Source organism: Lepidochelys kempii, chromosome 28 (assembly GCF_965140285.1).
Source record: "Lepidochelys kempii isolate rLepKem1 chromosome 28, rLepKem1.hap1, whole genome shotgun sequence".
NCBI lineage: Eukaryota > Metazoa > Chordata > Testudines > Cheloniidae > Lepidochelys > Lepidochelys kempii.
Genome location: NC_136407.1, coordinates 762,846 through 787,392, shown reverse-complemented (window position 1 = coordinate 787,392; position 24,547 = coordinate 762,846). Strand labels below are relative to the sequence as shown.

Sequence of the window (24,547 nt, the reverse complement as noted above, 5' to 3'; positions counted from 1 at the left end):
CTCAGACTCCCCCTCCCCCTCTCCCCTCAAACTGCCTGGCACCCGTCGCGCTTGAAGCTGAGACCCAGGTGTGATCAGAGGGGCCCAATACCCCACCTCCCCCCCAGCCTGGGAGTGTGTAGCCCCCCCCACTGGGGCCACAGCTCCCGCCGCTGTCTGGGTCCGGCTGGGGGAGGGGAGGAGACCGGGTGGCTGGGGCCGTGGGGCCGATCCGGAGGGGACCTTGGGGCCGATCCGGGGAAGGGGAGGAGACCGGGTGGCTGGGGCCGTGGGGCCGATCCGGAGGGGACCGTGGGGCTGATCCAGGGGAGGGGAGGAGACCAGGTGGCTGGGGCCGTGGGGCCGATCCGGAGGGGGCCGTGGGGCCAATCCGGGGAAGGGGAGGAGCCCGGGTGGCTGGGGCCGTGGGGCCGATCCGGAGGGGACCTTGGGGCTGATCCAGGGGAGGGGAGGAGACTGGGTGGCTGGGGCCGATCTGGAGGGGACCTTGGGGCCGATCCGGGGAAGGGGAGGAGACCGGGTGGCTGGGGCCGTGGGGCCGATCCGGAGGGGACTGTGGGGCCGATCCGGGGAAGGGGAGGAGACCGGGTGGCTGGGGCCGTGGGGCTGATCTGGAGGGGACCTTGGGGCTGATCCAGGGGAGGGGAGGAGACCAGGTGGCTGGGGCCGTGGGGCCGATCCGGAGGGGACCTTGGGGCCGATCCGGGGAAGGGGAGGAGACCGGGTGGCTGGGGCCGTGGGGCCGATGTGGAGGGCAGCGGCGCGAAGCGTCCAGGCACAGCCCCCAGACAGACCCGGGCCCCGAATATCCCCTCCCTGCACCCACACGCCCGGCTGCTCTGGCGGCTTCTCCGGCGGCTCAGCCCAGCGCCCCTCGGGGGTCCCGGCCCCACGGCTGGCTGGAGAAGGGCCGGGGGGCACCCCAGGGACCCTCGCCGCGCCCGCTGGCATGTGACGGGGGCGCCCCGCGGGTCCCTGGGGTGCCCCGGCCGGAGTGGCCCCATCGCCCCTCGACCGGGGCGGGGAAGGAGGTGGCGTGTGGGGCGTGGGAAGGTCCAGCGCCCGGGGCACCATTTGCAGCAGTGAGACGGGGGGGACGAGCCCGGAGCCCCGTTGGCATCATGCCAGCGTTCCCGGCCCCGGGGGGGGGGAGCTGCCGGTCTGGGGGGGATACGGGGGGGGGCAGCCGTGTCTGAGCAGCGCGAATGCCCCACTTGCCACCTGGCTGCATCTCGGTGGTTTCCTCCTGGCCGGGTCTTTGCACCCTGCTCGGCGTGGGGGGGACGGGGGGCTGGCTGGGGAAGGCGGGGGGGCGGGGGGGGGAAGTGGTTGGTGGCTTTATCGCAAGCACCTCGTTATCAGGAAACGAGCAAGGCTGAATCAACAGCGATAAGGAGGCCGAAATCTCTCTCTCTCTCTCGCCCCCCGCCCGTCTCTGTTGCTGTGGGGCACCCTGCGGGCCCCTCTTCCCCTCCCATAGCTCCCCCCCGCCCCCCAACCCCGGTGTGTGTGTGGCTCAACACCAAGTCCCCCCCCCTCGGCCTTGCCGCTTCCTCACCCACTCCCTCCGTAAGTCACCCCCCCACACACACACCGTGCACCCCGACTCCCCGCCCCCCTCGGCCCTTCGGCTCCCCCAAGGCAATTCCCCCCTCCCCCCTGCCCATGTACCTCCCCCCCTAATTCACCTCCCCCCTCCCACACCGCAGCCCCCCTCGGGCGGAGATCTCAGCTGTTCAGATCCGTTAGCCATGCGGGGTCCCCCCCCCGCCTCTCAACCTGCAAGCTCCCCACAAACTCCCCCCCCCACGCCCCCCAGGATGGTAACAGCAGCTGCTATCAGACCCCCTCCCCCGCCCAGAGCTACGGGCTTGCCGAGAACCACTGAGGCAGGGGGCTGCGGGTCGGGAGTGAGGGGCACCCCCTGCAGCGGGGACACCGGGTCCACGGTGCAAGGGGGGCGGGAGGGGGACAGGGCGGCCTGGGTCACGGTGACCCCGCCCCGGGGAGATAAGGCCCCTGTGTGCCTTGGCGTTGGCCCAGGGACCAGCCGGGATACAAACGCCCCCTCGGCGCCCAGCCCGCAGACCCCGAGTCCGGCCACGGCCGCCATGCAGCTGCTGCTCGGTGCCCTGCTCTGCCTGTTGCTGGCCCCGGGGGCCGTGCCGGGGGGCCAGGCCGAGGCGCCCGCCTCCCGGCCCTACAACCAGGTCATCATGGCACCCAACGGGGCCCCGCGGGGGGCGTGGGGGCCTGTGGAGATGTGCCCCCCGGCCAGCTACGTCAACGGCTTCGCCTTGAAGGTAGCAGCCCCCCCCACCTGTACACCCCCCTTTTACATCCCCTGTCCCCCTCTGCCCCCAACAGCCCCCTTATTTCCCACCCCCATTTGCCTCCTCCCATCCCCCCTCTCAGTGCCCTCTCTCTGACCCTCGGGGCCCCCCCACCTCACCCCGTCTCTGCCCCCCCGCCCCCCAGGTGCACCCCTACCAGGGCGACGGGCCGGGGGAGGATGACACGGGGCTGAACGGGATCCGTCTGCACTGCTCCGACGGCTCCACCATCCAGTCCAGCGTGGGAGCGTGAGTACCGGACGCCTGGGTCCCTAACGGCAGCCCTGCACGGAGCCCCCCCTCCCCCGTACCCCACCAGCCATGGGCCTACCCCGCCTTGTGTCAGCCCCCAAGCGCTGGGCCCTTTCTGAGCCCCCCCCACCCCCGAGGAATCCCCCATCTGGAGAGGGAGGGAGGAACAGATGGGGGTCTGGGGACGGACATGGGGGTGAAGGGGGGAGGAAGGGATGGACAGATGGGTGGATGGGGGAGGGATGTGTAGACAGATGGGTGGGTTGATAGGTGGATGGGTGGATGGACGGATGGATGGACGGATGGGTAGGTGGGTGGATAGATGGATGGACGGGTGGGTGGGTAGGTGGGTGGAGGGATGGACAGACGGATGGATGCATGGGTGGGTAGGTGGGCCGAGGGATGGACGGACGGATGGGTGGGTAGGTGGGTGGGTGGATAGATGGACGGATGGGTGGACAGGTGGGTAGATGGTTGAGTGGGTGGATAGAGGGATGGACGGGTGGACAGGTGGGTAGATGGGTGGACAGGTGGGGGGATAGATGGATGGACGGACGGGTGGAGGAGTGGATGGAGAGACGGATGGTTGAGTGGGCGGGTGGGTGGTTAGATGGGTGGAGGGACGGACGGGTGGACAGGTGGGTGGGTGCAGGGACGGGTGGGTAGATGGGTGGAGAGATGGATGGACAGATGGGTGGACGGGTGGAGGGATGGATGGACAGACAAGTGGACAGGTGGCTGGATGGTTGAGTGGGAGGATGGGTGGATAGATGGATGGAGGGACGGACGGACGGGTGGGTGGATGGACGGACGGATGGATGCATGGGTGGGTAGGTGGGCTGAGGGATGGACAGACGGCTGGGTGGGTAGGTGGGTGGGTGGACGGATGGTTGGACAGGCGGGTAGACGGGTGGACAGGTGGGGGGATAGATGGACGGACGGGTGGACGGGTGGGTAAGTGGAGGGGTGGATGGAGAGATGGATGGTTGAGTGGGAGGATGGGTGGATAGATGGATGGAGGGACGGACGGACGGGTGGGTGGATGGACGGACGGATGGATGCATGGGTGGGTAGGTGGGCTGAGGGATGGACAGACGGCTGGGTGGGTAGGTGGGTGGGTGGACGGATGGTTGGACAGGTGGGTAGACGGGTGGACAGGTGGGGGGATAGATGGACGGACGGGTGGACGGGTGGGTAAGTGGAGGGGTGGATGGAGAGACGGATGGTTGAGTGGGAGGATGGGTGGATAGATGGATGGAGGGACGGACGGACGGGTGGGTGGATGGACGGACGGATGGATGCATGGGTGGGTAGGTGGGCTGAGGGATGGACAGACGGCTGGGTGGGTAGGTGGGTGGGTGGACGGATGGTTGGACAGGCGGGTAGACGGGTGGACAGGTGGGGGGATAGATGGACGGACGGGTGGGTAAGTGGAGGGGTGGATGGAGAGACGGATGGTTGAGTGGGAGGATGGGTGGATAGATGGATGGAGGGACGGACGGGTGGGTGGCTGGCTGGAGGGACGGGCGGACAGACGGATCTAACCCCTCCTCTCCCCCGCCCGGCTCAGCTGGGGCAGGTGGCTGGGCGCCCGGTACTGCCCCCGGGGCTACCTTCGGGCCTTCTCGCTGGGGGTGCAGCCGCGGCCGGACGCCGGGGACGACGTGGCCGCCACCGGCCTGCGCGTGGCCTGCTCCGACGGGGAGCTGCTGGCCGGGGACGCCGGGGGCCAGGAGGGGCCCTGGAGCCGCCCCTGCCTCTCCGGCTCTGTCTGCGGCCTCCAGACCCGGGTGGAGGAGCCCCGGGGCCAGCGGGGGGACAACACGGCCCTCAACGACGCCCGCTTCTTCTGCTGCCCCCCCTAGGGCCCCCCCCGGGGGCGCCCGCCCATTAAACCTGCCTCGCAGCCTCTTCCCAGCTGCCTCGTGTCTTTATTGGGGGCTGGGATTGTGGGGGGAGCCCGGCCTGCGGGGGGGGGGGGCGGGGGCGGCAGGCCCAGTGCACCGTGGGGGAGTGGGAGTGGGTCCTGGGGGGATCCGGGGTTCAATGGGGGGTCCCCAGTCCTGTGCCCCCTGGTGGGGGGAGGATTTGGAGTGGGTAGAGGGGAAGCCAGGCGGGGGAACCCGCTCAGCCCCCCAGCCCCTCTGCTGTCAATGTCCCAGTGTGGGGGGCCCCCCCAAATCAGGCTGCCTCTCAGCCTGTCCTTTGGGGGGCACCGTAGCCCCCCCCCCCGCCTGCTCCTGCTGGCGCCCTGGACCCAAACTCAGCTCCCTGCGGGGTGGGGGGGGGGTGTTCTGCCAGCGTCTGGCTGGGGTGCAACAGGGCAGCCTGCCTCAGTTTCCCAGAACGGCTCCCTTGTCTGACAGGACCCCCTCCTTGTGGGGCAGGCATGGGGCGAGTTGGTTTATTACCAAGCCAGAGGGCAAAATAATCCAGAACCGCCCCTTCCCCCCCGGCACAATGCGGCCTCCAGCCTCCCCTCCCGCGTGACGTCTTGTCTCCTGGCGCCCCATGCACCCCACTCCTGGGCTGTTCGTCCGCCCCCAGCCCCCCATGTTCCTCCCCCGCTTGGCCCCACCCCGCCCTGCCCGCGAGCCCCGCAGCTTCCCCCGCCCGGCTTCACGGGATCCCCTGCGGGCACCCTGGCTGGGCCGGGGTCTCTCCCGGGCCCACCTCCGCCCCGGCGTCGGGGTCGTACCTTTGAGCCCTGAAGTCTCCTGAGTTCCCGGCCCCGATTCACTGCGGCAGCTCGCTGGCCTTGCTCGGGACAAGTCAACCGCTCCAGCCCGGGTGCGGCTCCTAACAAGTTGCTAGCCCCAGCCCTCCGGGAGCTAGCCACCCGCTTCCCCAGCGTGAAACAGGTTGAGGGACCCGGCCCCGGGGGGCGGAGGGGGGGAGATTTCTTTCCCATGAACAGCTCAGCCGCTTGCCTGGCTACAAGGTCCACGTCTGGCTTCGACAAACCCAGGGAGTCCCCTCGCCCGGGACCCCCGGGGCCGCCACTCCCAGAGGGAATAATCCCCCCCCCGTTCTCTAGCCCGGAGCGACTCCCCGGCAGCCTGAAACAGGAGGGGTTAGTGAGCGTCTGAACCCAGCCCAGGAAACTCTCCGGGCCCCCAGGGGTAGTAAAATGCTATGTTGGTATTTTGGGCCGTTGACAATAAAACCTAACAATGTGGCATGTCTGAAATGTGCCGGTGTAGACGGATAAAGCATACGATGTACAAACTGTCCGGGTACACGCACCCCCGGGCGCAGAAGTGCCGGGCCCCAACGGGGAGGGTTAGACTCCCCGCTCCGCCCCGCCTGTCGGGGGGAAATTGCACCGGTGAATTTACCGGCGGCCGTAGAGGATCGAGCCCAAAAGGTAGGGGGCTCAGCGTCCCCCTCCTGCCCTGTCAGGCAGAGCTCTCAGATTTTGTGTACAGACGAGGACGGGCACGGGAGAGTTATAAAGGGAAAAGAGATTCAAAGATTTTCTCTGGGAGACCCAACTCTGAAGGGCAAATAGGGGTAGGGTGTCCCGATTTTATAGGGACAGTCCCGATTCGGGGGGCTTTTTATTATACAGGTACCTCCCACCCCCCACCTCCTGTCCCGATTTTTCAGACTTGCTGGCTGGTCACCCTGACTCGTGGAAGCACCTGGGTGGGAAATGTTTCAAGGGCAGCATGCCGCAGCCGAAACTGTAGTCAAGAGGTCGCGCCTTTGAAACCGATCTTGCTCTGGTCAGTCAGACTCAGACGGACAGAGGAGTCTGGGCAGCGTAGGATTTTGTGTGAGCGATTTCCCAGTTGTGAAAGAAAGGGACCAGGAGGGGTGGGGGTTGGTGGAGGCTCACCCTCCCGGCTATGGGAAAGGACAGTTCGGCGAGGAGAGCAGGATCAGGCCCAGACAAGCAGGCAGGCAACAGATAAAATAATTGGAAAACAAGTTGGGAGCCCTGAGGGCCCAGTGGCAAAAGTAAAAAATGTAAGTCCAGGCCTGGGGAGTTCAGAGCCCGGGGAGGAAACCTGGAGTCCTGAGCTGGCAGAGGACTCGCTCTGTGAAAACGTTAAAAAGGAAAAGTGTTATTAAAAAACCATAATTCTTGGTTTCTTTGCAGCCATTGTGATGGGCAAATGGGCCAAAGGAGTGTCTGTGAAGAAGCCAGGCACGGAGACAATCTGATTTAAAACAATTTAGTCAAATTTGCCAAAAGAACAGAAGGGAACTTCACTGCCCCCAGATGTATACAGGTGTAATAATGAAAGCCACGTAAGAGACGTTACAAAACCAGAACATGCGTGTGTAACTATATTGTGCAAATACGTGGCGCGTTTAGAACCGACAAACCAACACTCCCGGTTTGTAAAACTCATGTTCTGTAGGTTTCAGATGAATCGGTTTGGGCTGGTTTTTAAATAACACCGCTAAAATCCATTTGAACCTTTCACTCCAAGTTGCAAAACCAAAAAACACTTTTTGCCGGGCGAGTGATGTTTGGCTTGGGTGTTTGGTGTTTAACTCTCAAGGTACGTTAATGCTTTATACGTTTAATATTTTTTTAAAAGGCCACAGTCGTGGCTGCAGCAGGCCGTCAAAACCAGGAGAATGGGAAAAGATTCTAGAGTTGGGTTTTGGTAACAAAAGAGCAGATAAGAGGTGCAGTGAAAGACCGGGCCCCACGCTGAGCCTTAAGGCGGCTCTGTGTAATCAGACGGTCACTTGGATGAGGGTACATGGAAACTCTGTGAGTACAAAAGAACCAGTTACACCCTTATGTAAGACTCGCCATGGCTAATGTGATTAACCTATGGAAGGAAAGTGCCTTTTTCCCAGCACACGCGCAGGGTGTATTGTCGAAGGGGTAAAAGAAACGCGAAACCATTACAAACCGGGTCTGCTGTGGGAAACTGAGGCACGAACTCAAACACTAATGGAAAGCGTTTGGGCGCTAATTCAGGAACCGGGGTTCAAAGCAGCCGTGGACAAGGCACAGCGGGTGCTACCTCCGGTTACCTACCTGGGCGTCGTGGTGGTGGGAGACAGGTGGATCAGGGGAAGGTACGGGCACCTACTGATGCCCACTCCTGCTAGAAGGATTCCATTTTCTCCATGACTGGCTGGCAGGGAGTGAAATATTCCTTAAATATTGGCTGCATCATCTCCCAGCATCTTCTCCCCTGCATCTTCTGAGCGCTCTAGTTATCCGGGCGCTGAAAGTTCCCAGAAGCATTTATAAATGTGCTGAAATCACTCACCCCTTGTGGAAACTGCTAAAGCAAAAGACAGAATGGGAGTGGGGAACAGACTCGGCTTTAACCCTGCTCAAACAGACGGCTCTGTTTTCCCCTGTGTTTCCCTGATGAATTACACGCTTTTGTTATTCGTTTGGCAGCTAAATAACACGGCCTTGGCTGCTGCACTGTTACAAAATATTAAAAAAGGGAACCGACACGAATGTCCAGAGGTCACTGCCTTGGCAGACGCACCCCCACCAAAAAAATTAGATCCCGTGGGCCAAGAAAAGCACGTCTGGTTTACTGACGGGAGTGCATGGTAGTGAAAGGGAAAAGGTGTAAAATACCCGGCCCTTAACTTAGAAGAGGAAGTCATTCAGGGACGTCTGGATCATGGATCGTCTCGGGCTGTCGAGGCGTTTTAAGGCCATGTGAAAATCCCCCGCGGCCGGTGGATCTTTATGCTGACTGACGGTGATGGCTGTGTAAAAAGAAAATACAGTTTGGAATAGAGGATTGGTGTCGGAACGGGGAAAAGGCGGCGCATAAAGAAAAACCCTGCACAGTTCCGTACAAGGGAAGCGCGGGTCTGTGCTCACACGTCTAAACAATGCACCGGAGGGTAACCAAGAACCCGAAACAGCTAAAGGTGCGACGTGTAAAGGCACTCGGCACAGGAGCGGGTAGGGAGGGAACAATCGGGCGGCTACACTAACCCGAGAGCTTGACATAGCCGTTGTAATAGGCAGTCCGAAAAGGGACGTCCGTGCTGACACATCTGAGCCAACAAACGGCCCTACAGAAGGCCCGAACCGAGTTCCGGGAAACGCAGAGAGCCAGGAGTCAGCTGAGGCATGAAGGAGCGGGAAGGAGTTGAAGAAGGCTGAAGCAAGCAGCCGAATGGGAGAAGGATGTGAAAGCGTGAGTGCGAAACAGCGTGCGGTGTGCTCAGGGCAACGCTCGCCCTCCACACGGGCAACCCAGGAGGCGCCAAGGGCGGCTCGGGCCGCGGCCCAGGGTTCAAATCGATTTTTCAAATCCCAGCATTTATTGGTAATAATTCATGCCTTTGCAGGGTGGGCAGAGGCATTTCCCACGAAAAATAACAGCACCAGCGTAGTGGCCAAAAAGCTTTTTTACTGAGGTAGGGTGTAAATATGGCACCCCCGAGATAATGGCTTCGAACAACGGGAGGCGTCTTTATAAAGAAACTTCTTCCCCACAATAACACAAGGCTTAAAAATTAAACAAAGGCTCCAGATGCCATACCGGCCTCAGGCCAGGGAGCGGGGGAGCCGCCCTGTTAAGGAAGCACGCCAGGAGGTAGTGAATCACACAGAGAGAAAAAAAGCCGGCTAAATAAACAGCCTCTGATGTTGGTGGCCAGCCAGAGCAGTCACAGACTAAGACCAGAAATTCCACCCTTCCAGATTCTGTCTGGACACCCAGCGCCCCATGGCGGAGCCTCGCTACCCGGCGCAGGGTGAAAACGAAAGCGGTAACAGACCCGGCATAAGTATTTGCCACGGCCGGAAGAGTTACAGGAAAATGAAACCACCCTCCCGTATCGGGGTAATCCAGCCGTCGGACACAGGATTCGGAAACAAAGGCCCACAAAGGGCAGCCCCGTGGGAAACAGAGGACCAAGCCATGTACCTTAAAATGAAAGAGGGGGCCCCTCACTGGACTCCAAATGGGTAGACCCTTATTCCACCAGGGACCGCCTTAGCCCACTGGTAAAGCTAAGCCCACATTGAACAGGCTGGAAAAGGGAAACGGGTCCCACGTGTCGCAAATTCAGCGGTTTACAGCGATAATGATGTTTGGATTCTTTGCAGAAAAGGACGTCCCGGCACCCGAGCACAAGGCGCTGCTTTGCCACCGCAAATTTAATCCACAGAGAAAGAGACTCCGGTGTAAGGTCTGTCTCTACCTGCTTCTGGGAACCTTCAGCGCCCGGATAACTAGAGCGCTCAGAAGATGCAGGGGAGAAGACGCTGGGAGAAGACGCAGCCAATATTTAAGGAATATTTCACTCCCCGCCAGCCAGTCATGGATTCCTACCCGTGATCCTCGTGGCATATGCTGTGATAAAAGCAGTAGCCAGCTCTGAAAACCCTTAAAAAATACCAATGTGTGCACCGGGGAAGGGGAAGTGGGACTTAAAGTTCACCTTATAAACACCACAGGAATACCAAACCACTGGGAAATAGGGGTTAAAATAGAGGGTCCCTATGGGGATGCCATCTGACGTTCCAGCTACCCACAGTTCCCATATCCGTAAAATAAACCTGTTTAGGCAGGAACAATCCTGACCGTTCTTGTAAAGTACTGTCCAATACCCCGTAGCAAATGGGAACCTAAATGTTCACCCTACTCCCTTCCAGTTATAACGGCCTACATAAAAACACATCAACCCTCCAATGGCCGAGAAAAACGACGATGTAGCAGACGCCATATTAGGAGGAGTTAAATTTAAAGCCGGAATGATAAACAGTAGAGACCTGGAAGTCATGAAAAATAAGTTAAGTTTCTTGTCACAACTGCAAAAGCAGGCAAATAATCCTATAAATTTGCTCCAGGTAAAATTAAAAAAGAAAACGGCCATGGCCCTAAAATGTACCAAGATGCAAATTCTTCGTTTAGCATCAGTGGAGCACAAAAATGTTTTGGATAACAGCTGGGAATGTTCAGGTATTAACGCGTCTTTTAAAACATCACGAAAGATCCTCGGATTCTACAACAGACACAGAGGGGTACAGGGAAGCGGGTCATTCAAATATTACGTGCAAATAAAGACATGCTAAAAATCTCTAGGTCTGAAAAAGAACTGACAGCCTATCACGGATATGACATTTTTACAGCCTGGCCCCCCACCTCTTATGTTCCCCCCGTTACTAGCTGTGCTAACACTGTCCTGTGTTTGCTTGCTAGGAATGTGTTGTAAGTGCTGTTAAACCAAAAAAAAGTTTGTTAAATTACAGCCACAAGCTCAAATGGCCTCTCAGTCTATTGCTATGAAAGAGTTGCCTAAAATATGACCCACTCAAGAATTGTTCTTGACGGGTCAAAAGGGGGACATGTAGTAGTCAAATTTTATGTTTATATTTTATAGAATTTAAAATAAAAAATAATAACGTAGCATGTATTAATGTATGATTTGATCAAATGCTGTTCCACATCCAGGGGGGCTCTGCCTGTTCCCTCCCTCCAGCCCCGAGCCCCCCCCTGCTTCCCAGCTGGGCATCTCCTATCATCTCCCCCGAGCCCCGCCTCTGTCCATTGTCTTCTCTCCAGGTAAACAGGGTCGCCTGGGCCCCCTCTCCCCTCGTCTGTCCTCTGGCCCCCCTGGCTGGGACTGGCTGGTCAGGTCACCGGGGTCCTCTCCCCGCAGCCCATTGTCCCCCCACTGTCCCGAGCTGGGCCTCCCGGTCCCCAGGTCACCAGTCGCTAAGGTCTCCATTGTCCAGGCCATTGGCCGGGGTCCCAAGTTCCCTCGCCGGTCCTCTGTAACAACAAACTCTTCTCCCATCCCCTCATTAAACCAGTAACACCCAGGGAAACTGAGTCCCTCCCCCTCTGCATGCAAACCATTGGGAAAACAAGAAAACTTCATTTCAGGGGGCTAGACACAGGGAAGTCAGGGTGTGGGGAGGGGAGCGGGATACCTGTAAGTTTGGGGCAGAACTGAATTGTGGCTCGAATCTTTTCCTCTCGGATAAAATCATGTTGGAAGCAGTTAACTGGAAGCTGAATCGATCTGTCGGGCTTGCGCTAACAGTGGCTGAAAGACGAGGGCTGGGAAAATGGAAACCCGGCACCCGAGCACCGACTGGAGAGTGGCGCATCGCCAGCGTACTTTCAGCCACTGCGGAGAGGCTCGGGAACCTGAGCACAACTACCTCAGAGTTGTGGGATGTTTTCTGGGAAGAGCTTTCCCTTCCCGGGCCTGGGAGCGACTGCGCATTGGAAACGATCCCCGGCACGACCTGTAGCCCCATTGCATGACAACCAAATGCACCGGATCAGGGGGCAGGAGCCCTGGGAAATCACAGAGCAACGATGCGACCCAGCCCGGGAAACTCGGAGTCCCAGTTCTGCTGCGTGACCTCGGCCACGTCATTTTACAAAAGTCAAATTACAAAGGATGAAACTACACAGGATGAATACAAACAAATAACACAAGTATGTAGGGACAAGGCACTAAACGAGATCAAACGAGCTAGGGACATAGAAGGAAACAAGAAAACTTTCTACAAATACATGAGCAGCAAGAGGAAGAGACCAAGGACAGGGTAAGCCCGTTACTCAATGAGGGGGGAAAAGACAATAACAGAAAAGGTGGAAATGGCAGAGGTGCTGAATGACTTGTTTCGGTTTTCACCAAGAAGGTTGGTGGCGATTGGACATCTAACGTAGTGAATGCCGGTGAAAATGAGGTAGGATCAGAGTCTAAAATAAGGAAAGAACAAGTCAAAAATTACTTAGACAAGTTAGATGTCTTCAAATCACCAGGGCCTGATGAAATGCGTCCCAGAATACTCAAGGAGCTGACTGAGGAGATATCTGAGCCATTAGCGATTATCTTTGAAAAGTCATGGAAGACGGGAGACATTCCAGTGCCAATCTATAAAAAGGGAAATAAGGACAAACTGGGGAATTACAGACCAGTCAGCTTAACTTCTGTACCCGGAAAGACAATGGAGCAAATCATTAAGCAATCACTTTGCAAACACCTTGAAGATAATAAAGTGATAAGTAACAGTCAGCATGGATTTGTCAAGAACAAATCATGTCAAACCAAGCTGACAGCTTTCTCTGACAGGGTAACAAGCCTTGTGGCTGGGGGGAAGCGGTAGACGTGGTCTATCTTGGCTTTAGTAAGGCTTTTGATACTGTCTCGCGTGACCTTCTCATAAACAAACGAGGGAAATGCAACCTAGATGGAGCTACTATAAGGGGGGTGCAAAACTGGTTGGAAAACTGTTCCCAGAGAGTAGGAATCAGCGGTTCACAGTCAAGCTGGAAGAGCATAATGAGAGGGGTCTGGCAGGGATCAGTTCTGAGTCCGGTTCTGTTCAATATATTCATCGATGATTTAAATAATGGCATAGAGAGGACACTGATAAAGTTTGCGGACGACACCAAGCTGGGAGGGGTGGCGAGTGCTTTGGAGGACAGGATTAAAATTCAAAATGATCTGGACAAACCGGAGAAATGGTCTGAAGTAAATAGGATGAAATTTAATCAGGACAAATGCAAAGTACTCCCCCTAGGAAGGAACAATCAGTTACACACACACGCAATGGGAAAGGGCGGCCTAGGAAGGAACAATCAGTTACACACACACGCAATGGGAAAGGGCGGCCTAGGAAGGAACAATCAGTTACACACACACGCAATGGGAAAGGGCGGCCTAGGAAGGAACAATCAGTTACACACACACGCAATGGGAAAGGGCGGCCTAGGAAGGAGTACTGCGGAAAGGGATCCGGGGATCACAGGGGACCACAAGCTAAATATGAGTCAACAGGGTGACGCTGTTGCAAAACAATGTTGCATCATTCTGGGATGTCTTAGCAAGTGTGTTGTAAGCAAGACGCAGTAAGTAATTCTTCCACTCTGCTCCGGGCTGATTAGGCCTCAGCTGGAGGAGTGTGTCCAGTTCTGGGCGCCACGTTTCAGGAAACATGTGGACAAATTGCAGAAAGTCCAGAGAAGAGCAACACAAATGATGAAAGGTCTAGAAAACATGAGCGATGAGGGAAGATTGAAAAACTTGGGTTTGTTTAGTCTGGAGAAGAGAAGCCTGAGAGGGGACATGAGAACAGTTTTCAAGCGCATAAAAGGTTGTTACAAGGAGGGAGAAGAATTGTTCTTCTTAACCTCTGAGGCTAGGACAAGAAGCAGTGGGCTTAAATTGCAGCGAGGACGGTTTAGGTTGGACATTAGAAAAACTTCCTACCTGTCGGGGTGGTGAAGCCCTGGAATAAATTGCCCAGGGCGGTTGTGGGATCTCCATCATGGGGGATTTGTAAGAGCAGGTTGGACAAACACCCGTCAGGGATGGGCTAGAGAATCCTTAGTCCGGCCACGAGTGCAGGGGACGGGACGAGAGACCTCTCGAGGCCCCTTCCAGTTCTATGACTCTCTGATTCTGCTTTGCCTCCGTTTCCCCATGGGGAGAATGGTGTTCCCCTCCTTGGTAAAGTGCTTTGAGATCGGGCGGGAGTGACGGGCAGTTTAGCCCAGATTTGATGTCAAAGGAACTGATGACGCTTCGCAGCGTAAGCACGAGCAGGACCACACGCGGGGGGAGACGCTGCCGGGGAGACGTGTTTGTGAATGGATGTGCTGCAGTAGGGAGAGATCCTGAGACATAAGTGTCACGGGGTCCCCGGGCGATGCTCTGGAACTGCTCCCCATGAAGCCAGGCAGGACTCTGGGGGAGTCTCCTCTCGGGGAGCAGCCTGTCTGCAGGACACACAGCTCACCCGGCTTCCACCTTCCTGGGTCTGACCTCGGAGCCTTCAGCCTCCTCTGCCCCTCCGTGCGCTTCCCACAGCGAGTCCGCTCAGGCAGGGTCCTGGGGAAGCCAGAGGGTCCTGCCCCCCAACTCCGCAGTCAGCCGGGACTCTCCGCCAGCCAGTAACACAGAAGGTTTATTAGACGACAGGAACATGGTCTGACACAGAGCTTGCAGGTGCAGAGAACGGGACCCCTCAGCTGGGTCCATTTTGGGGGCAGTGAGCCAGACAACCACGTCTGCCCTTCACTCCATGTCCCAGCCAGCCCCAAACTGAAAACCCTCCAGCCCCCCCTCCTCTGGGCTTTGTTCCTTTCCCGGGCCAGGTGGTCACCTGATTCCTTTGTTCTCCAACCCTTTAGCTCTCACCTTGCAGGGGGGGAAGGGCCCAGGCCATCAGGTGCCAGGAAACAGGGTGTCGGCCATCCTCTGTGTCCAGACTCCTGCACACACCTGCCCTCTAGGGCTCTGCAATGATCATACACCCTTCTCCCACCCCCTAAATACTTAAGAACTGCCTAGAGGAAACTGAGGCACCCCCACACTATTCAGAGGAAACATTAAGAACAGTCCCACTTCGTCACAATAAGCCCTTGTATCAGAGGACTGGTATGAGGCAGGACTTGCCCACAGAATTGGGCAAGAACAGGGCTGATATTGCAGAAATTCACATTCCTCGGAAGTGCTAGTCACACGGCGCTGAGGGAAACACCTCCCGATATCGAGTGGTACCAGAGCATCCTGATAGCAAGGATGGGACAAAAACATTCCCCAGGGATAACAGGGGACACACTGACCCCGCCTCAAAGAGAAGGTCAGGATGGCAGTGTGATGAATAGAGATGTTTTGTTCGAACCAAGGTGGGGGGTGATAACTAGCCATGTCACGGGGGCAGTACATAACTTGTTTGTATCAGGGTACAAAGCTGTATCTCAGAGGGATTGACTTTGTCTGGCCTAGGGAGGAACGGAAAGCCCGGCTGTTCACTGAGCGGGTCATTGTTACAGGCATACATGTCTTAGCAGTCCGGGAGAGTCTGTGGGATATTAGTACCGGGCTTCGTCGGCAATAAACCTGGACGGGTGCCTTCGTCCCTGAACGGATCTTATGGTCATTGGGAAGTTCGCTCAAGGTCTGTGCAGGGCTAGGCCGACACACACATGCAGCCAAACATCGATCAACCTCTAATCACACCTGCTAACCCAAATGCGCTGGTGAATAGAGTTGGCACAAAACTTGCACTAACCCAGGTCAATTAAAGATCGACATCAAGAAGCTCATCTGAACGCACCAAAGCCACGGGATAAAGCATTACAGTGAACGTAGAACACTACCAGCGAGGGAGACAAATATTTCACAGTGGGCTCGTCAGTCCGGGACAGGCAGGCACTGGCTGGCTCAGTGGGGCAGGGAATGGGGCACGGAGCCAGAGGTTACTGCCTCTCTGATGCCTACCCCTTGATCTCTTCCAGCTGATCCTGGTCGATGCTTGAGCAGCCAGGGCCAGGCTGGTTCTCCACAGTCTCTCCTGCTTCGCTGGCCCAGCATCTGGAACCCGGTCGGACCGGTCCCTGCGACGTCCCCAGGCTTGTTCCTCGCTGCATTAATTAGCCAAGCGACTCCCATTCCCAAAGGAAGCCTCGTTTCACCGCCGGGCTGGGCCTGGGGCAGGATCATCGTCAGCCAGCCTCTAACGACGCCCTCCAGGTGGCCGAGGTTGGCTCAGGGTGTCACACGCGTTCCAGGCATCCGGGGTGTCTCTCCCCATGGCGTGGGACGCGGCTGCAATCCTCCCAGGTGTCTGTCACGGCCTCTGGTCCAGCCCCAGCCCTGCTCCCGGCTCTCCCCGCCGGTCCTGGCTCTCATTCACCTTAACCGCTCCCAGCACCACTCAACCCCTTCCGCGCCCGTCCCCCCGCAGAGCAGTCGCCTCCCTGCGTCCATTCAGGAGGCCCTCGTGGGGGGTTGGCTCACTGTGCCCGGCCCCGTGGGGCCCTGGCAGCGACAGATGGGGCACTTCACTGCCCGGAGCGGCGGTTTCAAGGCCACGCGGTGCAACGCTAGGAAAACTTGCAAAAAACCCACCGCCGATGTCAGGGTGGCGTCAACCAGGCTGTTCCTCTGCGTGCGAGCAAGTGCTGAGGCTTGGGAGAACTGCTGCGTGGCTCTTAGTGAGTTTGGTGATGCAGCTGTCTTTTGGGGGAAGCCCTTGCTGCCAGGAGGCCAGATTTCTCCTCGGGCCGGGGCTGGGGGGCCGAGTTGCTCCCTGGGAAGCGGGCGCTGGTGTCCGGGTGAGATTTCCGACGGAGGGGAATGGCCTTAGGCCCTGTTCCAGGGCAGGGTCTAGAGGGTGAAATACACCAGTTTGGAGCAGAAAGGGGGTAATATTTGCTCCCTGCGTAGGTACTTAGAGACGAGGATCAAGCCACCGCTTAGCCGTCCCTTTGTTATGGTGAGAGACAGCGGCCAGTGCCGGGTGCCCCAGAGGGAATGAACCGAACAGGGAATCATCCAGTGATCCATCATCCCCTGTCACCCATCCCCAGCTCCTGGCAAACACAGGCTAGGGACACCATCCTGGTAATAGCCATCGTTGGCTTGTGATCCACACCGCTCAGATCCAGTGCCCCGGTCTCTTCCTTATTCCCCTCTCCTCTGATTCTTTGGGTCATCTGCAAACTTTCTCCGGGGTGGTTTTATGTTTTCTTCTGGCTCTTCGAAAGCTGTCGGGCCAGGAACCAAGCCTTGCGGGCCCCCACTGGGAACACCCCGGCTCGCAATGATGGCCCATTTCCGATTCCGTTTGGAGATCCATCAGTTAGCCAGTTTTGAATCCATTTCCTCTGTTCATTCAAGGCCACTCTAGGTTCTCAATCTGAACGCCGTGAGGCACCCAGTCACACGCCTCCCAGCCATCTCTGTTCCTTACCACAACGCTATTATCTTGATCACCCAATTTTGTAATTACTCCGACAAAAAGCCCCAAAATAGCAGGACGGGCTCCACTTTCCACCTGCTCCTGCGGAGCGGTATTCACTGCATTACGCTCGCTTAATTCTTGATTAATTGAGTCCCTGTATCAGCTGCTCCATTATCTCACCCAGGAACTATGGCAGACAAAGAGGCCTATAATTATAACGAATGATGCTGATATCTGCGTGTACTAGGTGTTTCTGAGAAATGGGAAGGGTGGGGCAGCCGCCAGCCAACAGGGGAGAGAATATGTCAGGAGTGCAGAACGCAGGGATTGCGGCAATTTCAATGGGAACCAGCGGCATGACTCAGTTTCCCCACTTTAGTATGCATCGCCACCCGGCGGGTGCAAGGGAGTGAAGTGCCCTCCGGGAGGGAGACGTCAGTGGAGGTCACCCTGAACGGCTGCCTGGCTCTGGGAATGACCCCAGAGGTGCAGAGACATTGAACCCGTAATGGGCGGTAGGAGTGCGGGGCAGGGCGTGAGCAGACGGGCTTTGAAACCATGATGGTGCCCTGGGTGCGGCCACAATTTAACACTTGTCACTGATGGTGAATCCGCCGTGACTCTGGGGGACAAGCCCCCTTCACCGTTAGACGTTTTGCATTTTGTTTCCAGTCCGAATTCGCCTGGTTCCAAATCCCGGCCCGGGTGGGACCTGCCTCGGCCAGTCTGAGGAGCCCGTTGTGAACATTCGCTCCCCGCGCTGGCCCTCACAGCCCGGGATCAGTCACCCCTTCGCCGCCGCGCCGTGCAGCTAATTGAGCTCCTGGAGTCTCTCACTCGAAGGCAGGGTTTTGAATCCTTCTCGCGGCTCTTCTCTGACCCCTCTCCGATGTACTCGCCCCCCGGCGGGTCGCCTCTCTGCCCGAAGCGAGACTCCCGCTGACGCAGGCCAGGGTCGCATTCGCCCCTTTGCTCACAGCGTCGCGCCGGGAGCTCACGTTCCGCTGATTACCCACCACGCGCCCCCCAAATCTGCTTCAGAGCCGCTGCGCCCCCGGAGAGACTCCCCTTCGTTCCTTGTTGTGTACGTTGACATTTAACTGCATTCAAACCACAGTATGGGGCTGTGACCCACATCGCTCTGAACCGGGGACACGGCCTCTTCCTCATTTCCCACTCCTTATTTCCTACAGTGATGTAACGGCATAGTGGTGGGAGCGGTGGGATACCACGTCTGAACTGGCAAGAGTGGGGTCAGCGGTGGGATCCTGGTGCCGTAATGGCATAGTGGTGGGAGCAGTGGGATACTATGTCCCAAGAGGTAACCGTGGGATGCTGGCACCGTAAAGGCACCCTGGTGTCAGCGGGGACAGTTGCATCGTTTGGCATGAGGTCAGAGGTGTTGTCACATGACGTATTTGCTTTGGGTGTTTCCGAGAGTCGGGCCGATCAGCAGAGCCCTGGGTGGGTGGCGGCAGGAACCTTGCGCCATGCGCCCTGGGGAAGCCGGGGGCAGGATTAACCTAATGATAGCCTTGAACCTGAGCGAAGAGAAGGTGAGGCCGGCCCCTTTGCACTGCCCACACAGGCCGGAACCCAGCCCAGCCCACCCTCCCCCGGTATAAAACACCCCTGCCCCGTGCCAGGAGCTGCACATCTGCTGCGGGCTTCCTTCACTCACCTGCCCAGCCATGGATACCTCCCTGCATGCTACGCTTGGCCTTGTGCTCGTCTGCTGCCTCTGGGGCGCGTGGGCCCAGACCAAGATCGAAGTTACCAATGGAGGAATATGGGGCAAGTGGGGCGAGGAAGAGACCTGCCCCAACAAGAGCTTCGCCATTGGGTTCTCCATGAAGGTAAAGATTCACACCCACCAGCCCGGCTCCCCCTTACCCCACTCCCTGCCCCATTCACCCTCCCCATATCCACTGCTCCCTTCCCCAGCCCGGCTCCCCCTACCCCACAACCCTCAGCCCCTCTGCCCAATCTCCCCCTTTCCCCATGCCCCTCTGACCTCCATCTCCTTGTACTGAAGTGATGGGGGACCAGTCTAATGCCCAGGCTTGTTGCCCCCCACCCCCTATTGCAGGTGGAGCTGCCCCAGCTCTCTGGGGACGACACGTCGCTAAACGGGATCCGGCTGCTCTGCTCCAATGGCAGAACCATCCAGTCCAACGTGGGGCCGTGAGTACCGTGGGGAGGGGCCCAACGGAGGGTGCGGGCAGGTGGCTGAGGGGGCACCGGGCGCCGTGCACACGAGTGGAATACGGGTCTCACCAAGAGAGCTGGGGTGGGTGGGAGGTTAGCAGTGGCAGAGATGGGAGGGTGGCATCAACGGTGGGACACTGGTGTCAGCAGTGGGTTAGCGGCGGCAGGGGAGGGATCGTGGTGGTGACGGAGGGTTAGCGGTGGCAGGGGGGGGATCGTGGTGGTGACGGTGGGTTAGCGGTGAGAGGGGAGGGATCGTGGTGGTGACGGAGGGTTAGCGGTGGCAGGGGGGGGATCGTGGTGGTGACGGAGGGTTAGCGGTGAGAGGGGAGGGATCGTGGTGGTGACGGAGGGTTAGCGGTGGGAGCGGAGGGATCGTGGTGGTGACGGAGGGTTAGCGGTGGGAGCGGAGGGATCGTGGTGGTGACGGAGGGTTAGCGGCGGCAGGGGCGGGATCGTGGTGGTGACGGAGGGTTAGCGGTGGCAGGGGGGGGATCGTGGTGGTGACGGAGGGTTAGCGGTGGGAGCGGAGGGATCGTGGTGGTGACGGAGGGTTAGCGGTGGCAGGGGGGGGGATCGTGGTGGTGACGGAGGGTTAGCGGTGAGAGGGGAGGGATCGTGGTGGTGACGGAGGGTTAGCGGCGGCAGGGGCGGGATCGTGGTGGCGACGGAGGGTTAGCGGCAGCAGGGGAGGGATCGTGGTGGCGACGGAGGGTTAGCGGTGGCAGGGGAGGGATCGTGGTGGTGACGGAGGGTTAGCGGCGGCAGGGGGGGGATCGTGGTGGTGACGGAGGGTTAGCGGTGGGAGGGGAGGGATCGTGGTGGTGACGGAGGGTTAGCGGTGGCAGGGGAGGGATCGTGGTGGTGACGGAGGGTTAGCGGTGGCAGGGAGGGATCGTGGTGGTGACGGAGGGTTAGCGGCGGCAGGGGAGGGATCGTGGTGGTGACGGAGGGTTAGCGGTGGCTGCGGTGGGATCGTGGTGGTGACGGAGGGTTAGCGGCGGGAGGGGAGGGATCGTGGTGGTGACGGAGGGTTAGCGGCGGGAGGGGAGGGATCGTGGTGGTGACGGAGGGTTAGCGGCGGCAGGGGAGGGATCGTGGTGGTGACGGAGGGTTAGCGGTGGGAGGGGGGGGATCGTGGTGGTGACGGAGGGTTAGCGGTGAGAGGGGAGGGATCGTGGTGGTGACGGAGGGTTAGCGGTGAGAGGGGAGGGATCGTGGTGGTGACGGAGGGTTAGCGGCGGCAGGGGCGGGATCGTGGTGGCGACGGAGGGTTAGCGGCAGCAGGGGAGGGATCGTGGTGGCGACGGAGGGTTAGCGGTGGCAGGGGAGGGATCGTGGTGGTGACGGAGGGTTAGCGGCGGCAGGGGAGGGATCGTGGTGGTGACGGAGGGTTAGCGGTGGCTGCGGTGGGATCGTGGTGGTGACGGAGGGTTAGCGGCGGGAGGGGAGGGATCGTGGTGGTGACGGAGGGTTAGCGGCGGGAGGGGAGGGATCGTGGTGGTGACGGAGGGTTAGCGGCGGCAGGGGAGGGATCGTGGTGGTGACGGAGGGTTAGCGGTGGGAGGGGAGGGATCGTGGTGGTGACGGAGGGTTAGCGGTGTCAGGGGGGGGATCGTGGTGGTGACGGAGGGTTAGCGGTGGCAGGGGAGGGATCGTGGTGGTGACGGAGGGTTAGCGGTGGCAGGGGGGGGATCGTGGTGGTGACGGAGGGTTAGCGGCGGCAGGGGAGGGATCGTGGTGGTGACGGAGGGTTAGCGGTGGCTGCGGTGGGATCGTGGTGGTGACGGAGGGTTAGCGGTGAGAGGGGAGGGATCGTGGTGGTGACGGAGGGTTAGCCGTGGCAGGGGGGGGATCGTGGTGGTGACGGAGGGTTAGCGGTGGCAGGGGGGGGATCGTGGTGGTGACGGAGGGTTAGCGGTGAGAGGGGAGGGATCGTGGTGGTGACGGAGGGTTAGCGGTGGGAGGGGAGGGATCGTGGTGGTGACGGAGGGTTAGCGGCGGGAGGGGAGGGATCGTGGTGGTGACGGAGGGTTAGCGGTGAGAGGGGAGGGATCGTGGTCATGACGGAGGGTTAGCGGTGGGAGGGGAGGGATCGTGGTGGTGACGGAGGGTTAGCGGTGGCAGCGGTGGGATCGTGGTGGTGACGGAGGGTTAGCGGCGGGAGGGGAGGGATCGTGGTGGTGACGGAGGGTTAGCGGCGGGAGGGGAGGGATCGTGGTGGTGACGGAGGGTTAGCGGCGGCAGGGGAGGGATCGTGGTGGTGACGGAGGGTTAGCGGTGGCTGCGGTGGGATCGTGGTGGTGACGGAGGGTTAGCGGTGGGAGGGGAGGGATCGTGGTGGTGACGGAGGGTTAGCGGTGTCAGGGGGGGGATCGTGGTGGTGACGGAGGGTTAGCGGTGGCAGCGGAGGGATCGTGGTGGTGACGGAGGGTTAGCGGTGGGAGCGGAGGGATCGTGGTGGTGACGGAGGGTTAGCGGTGGCAGGGGAGGGATCGTGGTGGTGACGGAGGGTTAGCGGTGGCAGGGGAGGGATCGTGGTGGTGACGGAGGGTTAGCGGTGTCAGGGGAGGGATCGTGGTGGTGACGGAGGGTTAGCGGTGAGAGGGGAGGGATCGTGGTGGTGACGGAGGGTTAGCGGCGGCAGGGGAGGGATCGTGGTGGTGATGGAGGGTTAGCGGTGGCTGCGGTGGGATCGTGGTGGTGACAGAGGGTTAGCGGTGGCAGGGGAGGGATCGTGGTGGTGACAGAGTGTTAGCGGTGGCTGCGGTGGGATCGTGGTGGTGACAGAGGGTTAGCGGTGGCAGCGGTGGGATCCTGGTGGTGACGGAGGGTTAGCGGTGGGAGGGGAGGGATCGTGTTGGTGACGGAGGGTTAGCGGTGGGAGGGGAGGGATCGTGTTGGTGACGGAGGGTTAGTGGTGTCAGGGGAGGGATCGTGGTGGTGACAGAGGGTTAGCGGTGGGAGGGGAGGGATCGTGTTGGTGACGGAGGGTTAGCGGTGGGAGGGGAGGGATCGTGGTGGTGACGGAGGGTTAGCGGTGGGAGGGGAGGGATCGTGTTGGTGACGGAGGGTTAGTGGTGTCAGGGGAGGGATCGTGGTGGTGACGGAGGGTTAGCGGTGGGAGGGGAGGGATCGTGGTGGTGATGGAGGGTTAGCGGTGGCTGCGGTGGGATCGTGGTGGTGACAGAGGGTTAGCGGTGGCAGCGGTGGGATCCTGGTGGTGACGGAGGGTTAGCGGTGGGAGGGGAGGGATCGTGTTGGTGACGGAGGGTTAGCGGTGGGAGGGGAGGGATCGTGGTGGTGACGGAGGGTTAGTGGTGTCAGGGGAGGGATCGTGGTGGTGACAGAGGGTTAGCGGCGGCAGGGGAGGGATCGTGGTGGTGATGGAGGGTTAGCGGTGGCTGCGGTGGGATTGTGGTGGTGACAGAGGGTTAGCGGTGGCTGCGGTGGGATCGTGGTGGTGACAGAGGGTTAGCGGTGGCAGCGGTGGGATCCTGGTGGTGACGGAGGGTTAGCGGTGGGAGGGGAGGGATCGTGTTGGTGACGGAGGGTTAGCGGTGGGAGGGGAGGGATCGTGGTGGTGACGGAGGGTTAGTGGTGTCAGGGGAGGGATCGTGGTGGTGACAGAGGGTTAGCGGTGGGAGGGGAGGGATCGTGGTGGTGACGGAGGGTTAGCGGTGTTTGCGGTGGGATCGTGGTGGTGACAGAGGGTTAGCGGCGGCAGGGGAGGGATCGTGGTGGTGATGGAGGGTTAGCGGTGGCTGCGGTGGGATCGTGGTGGTGACAGAGGGTTAGCGGCGGCAGGGGAGGGATCGTGGTGGTGACAGAGGGTTAGCGGTGGTAGCGGTGGGATCCTGGTGGTGACGGAGGGTTAGCGGTGGGAGGGGAGGGATCGTGTTGGTGACGGAGGGTTAGTGGTGTCAGGGGAGGGATCGTGGTGGTGACAGAGGGTTAGCGGTGGGAGGGGAGGGATCGTGGTGGTGACGGAGGGTTAGCGGTGGCTGCGGTGGGATCGTGGTGGTGACAGAGGTTTAGCGGCGGCAGGGGAGGGATCGTGGTGGTGATGGAGGGTTAGCGGTGGCTGCGGTGGGATCGTGGTGGTGACAGAGGGTTAGCGGCGGCAGGGGAGGGATCGTGGTGGTGACAGAGGTTTAGCGGTGGTAGCGGTGGGATCCTGGTGGTGACGGAGGGTTCGTGGTGTCAGTAGTGGGATACTAGGGCAGCAGGCTCCCAGCCCAGAGCGGCAGAGGGGTGGCGGGAAAGCAGCACCCCCTGTGGCCTGTACCCAGCTGACCCCTTCTCTCCTCCCAGGTGGGGCTTCTGGACCCCCGTGATGAAATGCCCCTCGGGGCAGCGCCTAACCCAGTTCCGGCTGCGGGTGGAGTCGTGCCAGGGCCTCAAGGACGACACGGCCGCCAACAACATCGAGTTCGTCTGCACGGGTGGGGTGGAGCTGAAGGGGCACGGGCGGTGCTGGGGCAAGTGGGGCCCCCAGAGCCGCTCCTGCGGCCAGCGGGGCATCTGCACCCTCGCCACCAAGGTGGAGGCCCCCCAGGGCAAGGGGGACGACACGGCCCTGAACGACGTCTACTTCAAATGCTGCAGGCCCTAAACCCTGCCCCCCCCCCCGCCTCATTTCGACTGGTGGCCCCGGGTCTGGTGGGCGCTGACTGCTCCCCACTGCCCCCCTTAACCCTGCTACTCCCACTCCCCGCCTTCCCCCATGAACCCTGCTCCCGGCTATTGCCCCGCCAGCCCCTGTGTGCGACCCCCCCAATAAACAACGTACTTGGGACCCGAGCGGAACGGCCTCTGCCTCTCATTGGCCGGACGCAGCCCTCGCCAAAGGGCCCCCAGCTAAGGTGGGGGGGCAGAGGGTGGGAATTGGATGGCGGGGTGTAACGAGGCTGGTTCTGGCGGGACCCCACGAAGAGGCAGTCCCCACCATTCGGGACACATTGCTTCGAGCAGGGCAGTCACCGCCCCAGGCTGGGGGTTTCCCACCTCTAAGGCAAACCCAACCAGACAGGCAGAGAGGACTTCGGTCTCAGCCCGCTGGCTAACCACACGTCACACGAGCAAT

At 59.9% G+C, this 24,547-nt stretch overlaps 2 protein-coding genes across 2 annotated transcripts; both read left to right on the top strand.

The window, feature by feature from the left end:
- The first annotated feature begins 1,577 nt into the window (after nt 1–1,577).
- LOC140904174 (vitelline membrane outer layer protein 1) lies at nt 1,578–4,496 on the top strand. Its single transcript, XM_073326498.1, has 3 exons — nt 1,578–2,303; nt 2,479–2,582; nt 4,156–4,496. The coding sequence occupies exons 1-3, from the start codon at nt 1,752–1,754 to the stop codon at nt 4,448–4,450; spliced, it is 951 nt and encodes a 316-aa protein (XP_073182599.1). The 5' UTR covers nt 1,578–1,751; the 3' UTR covers nt 4,451–4,496.
- A 14,448-nt stretch (nt 4,497–18,944) lies between these two features.
- Nucleotides 18,945–24,076, top strand: LOC140904286 (vitelline membrane outer layer protein 1). The gene is made up of 3 exons (XM_073326776.1): nt 18,945–19,109; nt 19,343–19,437; nt 23,776–24,076. Exons 1-3 carry the CDS (start codon nt 18,945–18,947, stop codon nt 24,074–24,076), a joined length of 561 nt encoding a protein of 186 aa, XP_073182877.1.
- The last annotated feature ends 471 nt before the right edge of the window (nt 24,077–24,547 follow it).